Source organism: Egretta garzetta, unplaced genomic scaffold (genome assembly GCF_000687185.1).
Source record: "Egretta garzetta isolate BGI_Z169 unplaced genomic scaffold, ASM68718v1 scaffold40, whole genome shotgun sequence".
NCBI lineage: Eukaryota > Metazoa > Chordata > Aves > Pelecaniformes > Ardeidae > Egretta > Egretta garzetta.
The window spans coordinates 1293354-1305647 of NW_009258484.1; the positions used below are offsets into that span (position 1 = coordinate 1293354).

Below are 12294 nucleotides of genomic sequence, written 5' to 3' on the forward strand. Positions count from 1 at the left end.
TGATAGTGCAATATAGTAGTAGTAGTCATTAGAATGGGAACCTCTGCACTTCCACTGAAGGAACCTTTTTTGTTTCCGCTTTTGAAGAAAAGGATACTATGCAAATGAAATTTAAGTACAATTAACCACTGAAAATGTTGTATTTAAATAAAACACTTATTTAGTTTCTTAGTGATATTTTTTTCCCCTTGATTTTTTTCCAGTTCCCCAAGTGTGACCATAAAATATGATTCGTTGTCTGCTGCACCAAACTTAAGTACTTCTTTTGCCATTTGGTCACCTGGCTTCAACTACAATGGTAAGTTATGATTCAGGTAACACATTTTCAGATCTTTTCACTCCAGTCTGCTGTCTGTCTGGCTGATGAGGTGACTGCCATTAAAATTTCTCATTTTCTTAATAAAAATGATTTTTCTTGTCACTCCTGAGTTATGATATTTCTTTTTCAGGGATGTTTTTCTTCATAGCTTGTAAATACTTCTAAACACTAAGTCACTGTCTAGTGCATCATAGGAATTATCATATAAAACTAGTGGTGTGTTTTCTGTCATGACTGATGTTAGGCAGTTGAGGATGAAGTACAAATACTGCCTTCAGGTAGTATTCTTCTATACACAGGTGATGATACTGCCATGGGTTTTTACCTATTGTCAAGCAGTCAGTGAACTGAATGTCTGAAATCATGCAATTATCCCCTAGACCTATGTATTTGACATATTAATATAAACACCTAAACACTTCAATATTTTCATGTTTTGCAGTGGCAGGTTCTAATGAGTAATAGCATGTCAAGTGTTTGGTTTTTGGTTTTTTTGTTGTTTTTTTTTCCAAGAACAGGTACAAAATTTTGTATTAGAGACACTGTAGGTGAATGGGAAAAAGCCAGAGTATTTTTGCTGTATATTTCTTTGTTGTTACTGTAGCATGCTTTTCTCCCCTGAATCTTGTTCTAATGTATGAAATAACTAGTACTGCCATGTATTGGACGTCGCTCCTTTGCCTTCTGTTCCTTGAGGTTCGAGTAAAGGTATTTGCTTTCATGAACAGCTGATAGGGATGGGTTAAACTGAGGAAATAACACAAATATATATGTGGGAAGGGGTACCTATTATAAGTGTTTCTAAACTTTAATGAAGAGTGGAAGATTCTCCAAAACACCTCTCTATTTTTTTAATAGTATAGCCTAGATTTTCTGCTTGTCATGTCTAATTGTTTTGTTTAATATTTCTTATTACTTTCATGAGGTGTAATTTCTGTTCCTACTTTTAGTTCTAATTGCCTTTTGTTGTTCTAAGACTTTGTAATTTAGTCAAAACCTTGCACGTGTAGACAGTTGGTAATGGGATTAATTACTGTTGATGCAGTTACATGAGATTTTAGCTGCTAAGTTTAGTATGTGCTAAGGAATGTTTGAGCCCATCTTCTAACTATAAATTCCTATCAGTAGTAAGAGGTTTTGTAGTGGGTTTTATGTATGAGGATGTTCAAACAGTTAATGTACTTTCTAAAAAAAACCTTTGTAATTCTTTCAGCAACAAGCTTTAGAACTGGCATTGGATCGTGCAGAGGTAAGGAGTAGCTATGTTATTTGTTTGCATGTAGTATATTGGTTTCACAGTTGAAAAATAACTATTGTATTTCTATATTTCTTCTGAAAAGTAGCAGAGGAGCATGTTGTGTGTGTATAAATAATCATCCATACAAGTAACACTGGTTTTACAACATTCTTACTAAAATTGCTACATCGTGTATTTGTCTCTTACCCGTTGTACTGAGAACATCATCAGGTATAATGATGACAGACTATGTAGGACTTCAGTTTTCCCCTTTTAAACCAGCAAATCTATGTGCTGTGAAATAAGCAGAGCTGTTCAGTGGTGATCCAGAGGCAGCTGGCAGAAATATATGGCAAAACCCTGTTTGTGTTTTTAAGGGTAGCCCAGTTAGAACAAAGAGGCAAGTGCCTTCATATTCATGTTCTTTCATGCTGACATCTGATATAATGGTTACTGTGAACCCTGTTACGGGAAATACATGTTTCTGCAGGAGAATCTCTCTTCACTGAAATTCTTAACTAAGCTGTTAATCAAAATACTTAAGACAAACAATAGCAATTTGGGAAAACCTTGTTAGAATGTAAGCTACATTTAATGTAGGATGATATCTTCTTTTTTTTTTTTTAATTAAAGTATTTAAAGTACATGAATTGTATTTATAATATACAGCTCTATAGAGCAAACTAGCATAAATGCAAGAAACAAGGGGAAAATTAAGCTTCCTGAAGTTGGTTATGTTGAGGAATACTTGATTTATAAATATTGTTGAGCCAGTATATGTGAATTTGATTGTATCTTAGCATCTTAACTTCAGTATGTTACCACATTAACTTCAGTAGTGTTAACTACTACAGTAGTGTTATTTACTACTGTAATTGCAAAACATTAATGTAGAATCAAGACTTTGCATGCAACTCATGCCATAGCTGTGAAATGCCGTGTTTCACAACTAAATTGAGATGTGTCCTTGTTGGTGACTGTAACATACACCAGGTCTTTAGTACACTTTGGAAACAGTCATGTACCATAGCCATGAATTACTTTCTATATCCATAGAACACTGCCTGGTAATGATCTGAAGTTGCATGGTAGCTAGAATTAAAATTCTTTGTAATATGTGTGTTGTTTTTTGGTTTACTTTTCTAGTATATCATTGAAAGTGCCCGTCAGAGACCTCCCAAAAGAAAATATTTATCCAGTGGAAGGTAGTAAGAATTTTAGTATTTAGCTTTTAAATAGCATTTCTTTGATTTAATTTTGGTTATATTATAAGTTTTTTTTTAATTTCAGAAAATCTGTATTTCAAAAACTCTATGATTTATATATAGAAGAATGTGAAAAAGAGCCTGAGATAAAGGTAAGTAGAAATTGTTGAGAAGCTTTTCATTGCTGTCTGAACAGATAAATTCAGAAAGTGCTTTTTTTTTTATTTCACTTAACTCCTTTGTTAAAAAAAGAATAAATCCTGGTTACTGCAGTACTTACCTAAGGCTAACACCACAGGAGAAATGATTGTTACGACTTTTGTGGACTAAACCGCGTAATTTAATAGCATAATCTTAGTTCAGTTTGAAATAAAAATAAGGTCATGGGAGGGCCAATGGCTACTCAGTAAATCTGTTTTTAAAGGCAATTAGGTAGAATGCTGACAGAGAATTGTAAAGATTATGCTCTTGAGATGCTTTTCTAAATATGAAAAGAGAGAATTTCAAAAGAATGGTCTAGAATGCAGAGGAGTATCTAACAAGTTTATCAGATAACAGTACTATTAAAGTAACTGAGTGATATAATATGAATAGTAAGGCCTAGACTGGCTTGAGTGACCTGTTCCTTCTGACTTAATCCTCTGTCACTGAGGTTAGTTGTGGTCAAGTTCAGGGCCAGTGTTAATGCCACATGCATTGTCAGTATCGCTGTTTCAGAATCAGTTGCTTAGTGTGAATGCCATTGGAAAAAAATGTGGAGAATTTTTTAGAATCTGTAATTGTAAATTCAGATTTATTTCTTGGATATCTGCTAAGGCAGTTTGTGAATTTTTTCCATAAAGCTCAAACAGACTTAGCAACAATAAACCTAAGGTGTAAAAGGCAGAAGCTGCTTTGCTAAACTGTGAATAACAAACAGAATGAGAAGAACAAGCGTGGAGTCTGCTGTATAGCTGTTTCCCAAGGAAGTAAAAACCTATGAGAAGACAAATGGGAATGAGATATTAGTTACTGAGCACCTGTAATTCTTTTTAGTGATTCTGATGTAGTTGGTTTTATTTAGCATATGATGCTGATTCAAATCACAAATGTGAGTAAGGTGTTAAGCAAATTATAGAATTGAAAAGATTAAAATGTCAATAGTGAATGAGTAACAAGATATTTGAGCATCAGGGAGAAGATCGGGCTTGCTAGAATGGAATCTGGGGAAAAAAAAAAAGTAGGATTTCAATGGGATCCTTGTTGCTAAACTGGAAGGCACTCTGCAAACTTACCCAACTGTAATAAAGTAGTGAAGAGAGTTACAACATCACAGTAGATGAAGTGGATTATTGCTGATCTAGATTTGAGTAAAAATTGTAATTTGTTCTTTATTGAAGAATTGGAAGGTTATTATGATAGAAGAATTTGTATTTAGAGCCCTTACTCACTGAACGAAGATGTGGATAGTTAATAGGTATCTTGGTCTTATGCTATGGATTGTAATTATTGAAAATGAGAAGCTCAAAGATCGAGGTACAAAGATTAGAAGATAATGCTACTGTGAAACTTCATCCATGAGCATAGGACAACTTACTGGTCTCTTAATTTGCACAATAAAACTGATGAAGGAAATAGTATTCTGACTAGGGTTTGGCCAATGACTTGAATGTAGCTTAAAGGTTTTAGTGTACAGAACTGTCAAAGTTTCTATTCCAGTACAAGTTATGTTGTCTACTCGGAAGCAATTTTTAAATTGACACTGAATATTATTTTTCAGTCTTAACTTTTTTCCTTTATCCTAGCTCTTGTAATAATGCATCTCTCTCATGTTCCTGTTTTCTACCCTGCAGTTTACTTGGTCACTCATATACTGGGTCTTGGTGTTCACAGGGAAGACCAGATTTTCCACAATAATTCACAAAAGACTAATTATTCATCCTCTATTAGTCCAGTCTGCCCAGCTTCATTACTTCTCAGCATCTCTTCTGTTTGTGCATATGCACACTAGAGAGACAACTATGTTGAGGTGATTACCTAGAGCAGTTTGTTTCATTTGGACTTCAGCGTGCAGCATTCCTGTACCTAAAAGTTGAAAGAAATAAAAATCAAAACAGTAATTTTGGAAGCAGTCTTAAACATGAATGTGGAAACAGACCAGGTCTGTGGGCTGGAAGGATCTGTGGTAGGCAGGTAAATCTGAGGGGCTCTGATAAAAAAAAAAAATAAAATATATAATTGCTGATCAGTTGCCTATTCTCAGTTGGTGCCTTCTGACAGCTGCACATGGTAGTATCAGTGTGCGAGCATGAAAACATCTCAGAGTAATGAAAGCTTCAGAACGCTGTTAATGAAAGTCACTTGAGTGCAACATTGGACTAGTGCCAAAATAGTAAAGCACGTACTTTGCTGTAAAAGTACTTCTAAGAGATACGCTGGTAACTGTGGGAAATGAGTAATGGCGATATATGAATAAACCAAATGGTGCCAGATAACAGTGGGGCAGGGGTTTATTTATTTTGGTGGGATTTCTTTGTCCTTGAATAATCTCTAATGGTGATGAATGATATGCAGGGTTGGATATATTTGGGAAATTGTGTAAAACATCGTATTGCATGCATCTTTCTATTCTTGAAGAAAATTTAACTACCTTTCATGTGTAAGGTGAGGAAACAATTGACTGTAAGAATGCACTTAAAGTAAAGCTAACTTCATCAGGGTGAAACAAGCAGACTTTGTTCAGACCACAGCATTCCTGAAGTTTGATCTGCAAAAACTTCCCTTAGGTGTTGCTTATGAAACAAATGTTTTCTTGCCTCCAATAAAGAGGCTGCATGGTCCTTGTCTTTATGAGATGCATCAATACTAGTCTCTATTAGAATGGCAGCCTAAAGATTGACACAACCAGTTATATCCTAGTGGAAGTATACTTAGTTACGAGTTGCAGTCTTCTCTCAGGATCTGATTTTGGTTCAGCTAGGTCACAGACATCTTTAAGCTTCAGTTTATTCCACCAAAAAATGATGCTTCCCCAAGTTGCTTTAGTGAGTTGGGTTTTATTATTTAGTCAATATATACAAAACTTCGCTTTGCTTTTTCTGCTTCCTGAAAGAACAATGCTTAGCATTGTTCATGAAGTTAATTTTCAAGTGGTTAATAGCTCTACTGAAGTTGAGACAAAATTCTACCTTCCGAGGTGCATCTTCTATGCATTTGTAAAGTGGTGCTGGGATTAATGGAACGTGTCCAGAAGGAAGAACTTGGGGTGGTTGTTTTAGATTTCCTTTCCACAGAGATGTAGTACATAGCTACAAGAGCTTTTTTTATGGAGGTGATCTGTTTATTTTATGGGTTTTGACCAACTTTTCAGTCTTAAAGGTAAGTGGGAAAATCGATTTGGATGCTACAGTGAGGGACAAGAAAAGCAGTGATGATAAATATAAAAAGTTTTGTGTAATACCAGCGCACCATTGGAGGAGTAGGTATTAAAATTAACATTTCGCTCATAGCTGGGGACGGAGGAGTAACAAATACAGCATAAAATCACTACTTCAGTCTTGTTAGGCAGGAGTACTCCGTATTCTTTATTCAGTGGTAGTCATCAGAAGTCACTGGGAATGAAAGCAAGCACCCATGCCTGCTCTGTGCTGCTTCCCAGCCATCACGCAGTCACTGCGGTGCGTGTTCAGGAGGGAGGAGTACCACTTTTCTGTGGATGAAGTCAGAGGTTTAGGAGTTTTAGCTGATGTGACAGAGCAGTATAACTGGCCTGGTTGCTTGGTATGTGAGCTCTTGCAATACACTGCAATGAACGCTTAAGAAATGTAATACACCTCAGGCCACTCCTTGATTTTTAAAATCTTTCCATACAAGACCTGAGCTAATGCTTGGGATCAGCTCTGAGCTAGTATCTCTAATACCAGCTCAAAGGACAAAATTATTTTTGTAGTCATAAAAAATTTTCATGCTTAGTGAAATGTAACTTTACCTGCTTATTGAAATGTTTGTACTTAAAATGCTAATTTACTCCAATGTCTTAGAGAGGCTTTGTATTTTAAAATACGCTTAGAATATGTCTTAAGAAGCTCAGGTCATATGAATGCAGTGTCAAAAATGTTCTTAGGCCTGTGGTGGTGTCCTCTCCTATTTCCTTTGCCTGTCTTCCCCCTTCAACATCCTAACCCTGAAAAAAGAAGAAAAACAAAAAAAACCCAAAAAAAAAACCCCAAAACCCAAACTATAACTGGTCAACTATTATTGAACAAAACCTAAAATTTGAAAAATAAAACTAATGTAATTCAGTGAATACATTTAAATTAGAGAGTAATGTGATTAACTCAATTTAATTATAATTACAATTGAATTACCATTGTATATTTTACTTCTGAGGTGTTTAAGGAGCAGAGGCCTTCCATAAAAATAAATCTCCTGGCTATTTCCTGCATGCATAGACAGATTTTGGGAGGAAAAAAGATTACTTGCTTATTTAAAAGTTGTACGAGTGGTTACTAGTTAGTATAAACTATTCAGTGTCTGTATTTTGAATTGCCCTTTATTGAATAATCCTTTTGCTTCAGCTCATGCAAATAGTGAAGCTGACTTGGAAATGTTATAGTAACAAATTCTAGAAGCAGTATTAATTCTGTCCCAATGATAGAGGAATGGAATTGTGGGTTTTTTTATTACTTTCTTTTTTGTTTCTAAATATAACTTTAGTATAAATAATTAATTTCTTCTTAACCTCTCTTATAGAACCTGATGATCTTTTTTAAATTAACTCTTACAGAATTCTCATTTCTTTCTGTCCTCCCAATGCCATTGCATAATTAAATATGAAAGTACTAATCTATCCAACACCGTCCAACCAGAAGGTGTAAAATTGAGGTTTAGAATTCGTTGTTTTTAAGTTCTCAGGAGGCTTTAAAAATGTTTACATTTGTAGGATGTACATGGGGTCTTTGAAACATACTAATTAACTTTAAACATCTCTTAGGTGTGGAAAAGATCATTCATAGAATTAAAAAAGGGAATGTCTCTGCAGCAGCTAGCTCAGATTATAGCAAATACAGACAAGGCAATGCAATTAAGAGAGCTTCCAAATGCTGTAATTTCAGTATTTTAATCCTGGAAAGAAATATCTGCTTCTCGTAGGAATATTTGAAAGTACTGAGTATTTTGTTGTATCAAACAATGTATAGTGTATAAATGATGTTTACAGAAATGATACAAATAATAGTGTACTGTAGATTTACAACATTGTAGCATAGGGTCATTCTTGTTAACTCTGCCATCTGTGGTCTTAGAATTCAAGTTTTTCTTTAAATGAGTGAGTTTTTTAAAAAAATCTGTGTGTGTAAGTATGTATAATAATACATAACGAATATACTCTGCTGAATGCAATCCAATTAAATTTAACTGGGCTTGTTTCGCTCTGTACTTCAACATTAATCTAAATAGTACTTATTCTAGCAATTGTTTTTATTGCTACTAGTTACTTGATAGTATTATGTTCATAAGCAATGTTTACTTTTAAAGCAGAAGCTGAGGCGAAATGTGAATTTACTTGAGAAGCTGGTTATGCAGGAGACGTTGTCATGTCTGGTAGTGAACCTCTATCCAGGAAATGAGGGTTATTCACTTATGCTCAGGGGAAAAAATGGTTCAGGTAATATTTTTTGCTATTTATTTTTAAAAATACTTGGAATGCTCTATAAATACTTAGAATGTGTTGTTGCTTACATTTAGCTGTTTCACTTCTAACATAATCCCTTGTGGGGGAAAAAAAAAACCCAAATGTACTTGAACTGAAAATTTGCATAAAGCTATGATGGGCTTAGGAACAGTTTCTAACAGTGCAGCCTAAATCAGTAGATATGAGACTTTTTGATAGCCTCCCATTCTTTTATTTACCCTTAGCTTCCCAAGTTGCTTATCTGAGTTTCTGTTGCTTCAGGCTCCTTCTGTCAAATTGTTTCTTTCTTTGTTTGCTAAATCTAGGTCTCACTAAAGGCATCTGTGTTCCAGTTTAGTTGCATCTTCACTCCACTGGTACTGTGACGTGCAATAAGAGTGTTCAGTATATCAGCTGGGAGTAAAGATTTCGTCCCATTGAGCTATAAACGCATGTTGCCTTTTGGCACAATAAGAGCAAAATCAAGCTCTGGGAAGAGAAATGGATGTAAAGAATTAATACTATGCAAAAAAAAATGCCTGTTTGGATAGGTTTCCACCAGCCCTGCTTTTTCCTGTCGCAAGCTTGTTTTAGATTTCACATTGTTGCAGTTTGACCTTGAAAAGTAAAAGAAAAACAATGTGTTTTGTTTAAATTCAGATTCTGAGACCATTCGGCTGCCTTACGAGGAAGGAGAGCTGCTTGAATATTTGGATGCAGAGGAGCTACCACCCATTTTGGTTGATCTTTTAGAAAAATCTCAGGTTTGAAAGTTTTGTTTTCAGAAAGAACTTATGTTCTGTACCCAGATAGACCTTGGTTTTTGTTTTTAAAGCTTCACAGAGGTGATTCCAACCACAAGATGTAAAATATTTGTGCATTTGGAACTATAATATTTAATGCCCCAAATAAATATTTTTATTGACATGTAGGAAAAAAAAATACTGAGGAGACAGGGATAGAAAAGAGATTGCTATGGTTAAGGCTGCCAAACAATTTCAGCTCTGTTCGAGCAAAATATCCTTTGTTCTTTGTCATTATGAAATATTTGATGTGGGAATTTCTTAAAACTACATTGCTGGTGTAGGAAAACACTACATTTGAAGCTTGTATTTTAGGTATGTCTAAGTATGCAGTAAAGAACACTGGTCTGACAAAATTAGTGATTAGTTTTATTCATAGCATCACTGAATATATGATATGATATCTGTAACAAACTTCTTTTTGGAGGCAGGGGCTGAGGCACATTGATAAATACTTGTGTATTTACAAGTTGGGTTTTTCTTTCAACTAGGTTAATATTTTTCATTGTGGATGTGTCATAGCAGAAATACGTGACTATAGGCAGTCTGGTAACATGAAATCTCCAACGTACCAAAGCAAGCACATTCTTTTGCGTCCTACAATGCAGGTAAGAAGTGTTTTAAGTCATTCCTCACTGTTACAGTAGTTCCTAGACTGGATATGAGCTATTACTGAACATATGTTGGGGTTTAACCCGGCAGGCAGCTAAACACCACACAGCCATTTGCTCATCCCCACCAATGGGATGGGGGAGAGAATCAAAGATGGAGGGGGAGGGTGGGGAGAAGGGAAGTAAAATTCATGGGTTGAGATAAAGGCAGTTTACTAGGACAGAAAAGGAAGGGAAAATAATAATAATAATGATAATAGACTATACAAAACAAGTGATGCACAGTGCAATTGCTTACCACCCACCAAACAATGCCTAGCCAGTTCCTGAGCAGCAGTTGCCACCCCACAGCCAACTCCCCCCAGTTTATATACTGAACATGACGTCATATGGTATGGAATAGCCCTCTGGGCGGTTGGGGTCAGCTGTCCTGGCTGTGCCCCCTCCCAGTTTCTTGTGCACCTGGTAGAGCAGGGGAAGCTGAAAAGTCCTTGACTTAGTCTAAGCACTTCTTAGTGACAGCTAAAACATCAGGGTGTTATTAACATTATTCTGATGCTAAAACCAAAACACAGCACAATGTCAGCTACTGGGAAGAAAAGTAACTCTATCCCAGCCAAAACCAGGACAATTTGTTAAGAAATCTTACTATTTGCTTGAAAGCTAATTACCATTATGTCTTCTTTCTTAGACTTTAATTTGTGATGTGCATTCTATAACAAGTGACAACCACAAATGGACACAGGTGGGTTAGCAGTTATTTTAAAACTTTACAGTGATGCGGTAAATGCACAATAAAAGAAAATAAAATTTATTTGAATTATTTATTTGTTTAATAAAATCTGATAAGCAAAACTGGTTATGTTTTTAATTCATTCAAATTGTCAGTAATGTGCATAGTGCTGCATGGGATGTGCTCCAGAGAGCTGTCAAATTAACCTGTTAATAGCATCTTCCCACAAGATGCCATAGAAGATACAGGATTTGCTAAAAGTTTTGTAGGATCAGACCTTAATTTTTGGTAATGCAGAATGACAGTATTGGAGTTACTCTAACTGGTTTACCTTACTTCATTCATATTCAGCATACATCCCCAGAACAGCAGTTGGAGTCTAATGACACAATTGCTCCTCTAGCATCATTTTGCTGTTCATACTGTTACAGTACAGAGAATCCTAAGTAACTATTGTTGTGCAGTTAGTTAAACGCTGAATAGCATGGTGTACTCAATGTGCTCATTTGTATTTCAGAGCCACAGTCATGCTCAATTCCGTTTCAGGTTGTAATCTAAAGTCCCAGGTAGATCTTTAAGGCACTGATTGCCAGTCCATGAGTATAAATCACTGACAGAAAATGGATTTAATTGCCACTAGTACTGTGTTTAAAACAGAGAAAGAAAACACAAACAAACAGAACATGCCCTCTACTTTTCAGAAGGTTTTATTTTCCTATTGGAAACCCTACCCAAAGCTCTGTAACTCATAATAATGGTTAGTGATACTTAACTGTTAAATATTTTCTTTTGTTGACTATCCACACACAATTTTTTTCAGTTTTCTTTAAGATAATTCATACATATGCGTAGGTGTATGTCAACTTAATTAGTGTAAAAGTCTTCATATTTTTACATTTATTAATAGCTGTATATATTACAGGAGGACAAACTCCTACTTGAGAGCCAACTTATTTTGGCTACAGCAGAGCCTTTGTGTCTTGATCCTTCAATAGCAGTAACCTGTACTACAAACAGACTCCTGTACAACAAGCAGAAGATGAATACTCGCCCTATGAAACGGTAGTTTTCAGTGTGAAGCGTGTTGAGACTTTCTTTGAAATTTTATGAAGTGTTTCAAAGAAAAATACAAGGAATGCTTTACAAGAAAATTTTGCTTCTCATATGCAGTGTTCAAAGTAATATCTATTTAGATATTAGGAACGTGAGGAACAGTCAAGAAATTGTATCTTATTTTTAAGTGCTCAATATTGTACTGTATTTCAATGAGTAGTAGATACTGTAATATTCTTATTTTCCTATATCAAAAGAATGTGTATATATTACTTCCTTAACATAATACATTATTGCAGTTTTGATTTTGTCCTTTTTTTGCATAATTCAGATGTAAGCTGAGTCAGATGGCAGATTAGGAATGTAAAATATATAAATGGATACATTTCATTTTGGTCTCTGATTTGTTAAAAGCTGTGTAGAAATTTAACCTTGAATGAGGAAATGAAGGGATTTATTTATATGCTTGACATTTAGGCTAAACAGAAGTGTAGTCATATTAGAATCTTAGAAAACTTAGAAGTAACGTGGAATGCGCTATATAGAAAATATTGAAATTGTTTCACTTTTGTGCATGGTTATTCACTTTCTTCCACAAAAGCTTGAAATGGTTCACATTTGTTTTACTAAAAGAGCTGTATTCACTCTGTAGAATGAAAATGTACTAATGGCCTGTCAGAATT

At 35.1% G+C, this 12294-nt stretch overlaps 1 protein-coding gene across 10 annotated transcripts in view; it reads left to right on the forward strand.

Moving 5' to 3' along the window:
• The first annotated feature begins 206 nt into the window (after positions 1–206).
• Positions 207–12294, forward strand: part of SUPT20H (SPT20 homolog, SAGA complex component) — a 34442-nt gene continuing 22354 nt past the window's right edge. For 4 of the 10 annotated variants that reach the window (XM_009644688.2, XM_035900626.1, XM_035900650.1 and 1 more), the window contains exons 1-9: positions 207–298; positions 1533–1568; positions 2703–2761; positions 2847–2913; positions 8276–8405; positions 9072–9175; positions 9706–9822; positions 10517–10570; positions 11481–11620. In XM_009644688.2, coding sequence (XP_009642983.1) covers positions 296–298; positions 1533–1568; positions 2703–2761; positions 2847–2913; positions 8276–8405; positions 9072–9175; positions 9706–9822; positions 10517–10570; positions 11481–11620 — 710 coding nt within the window. In that variant the 5' untranslated portion in view covers positions 207–295. The remainder of the gene's footprint in view (positions 299–1532; positions 1569–2702; positions 2762–2846; positions 2914–8275; positions 8406–9071; positions 9176–9705; positions 9823–10516; positions 10571–11480; positions 11621–12294) is intronic. The other 6 variants (XM_035900622.1, XM_035900635.1, XM_009644697.2 and 3 more) reach the window with 4 other exon arrangements.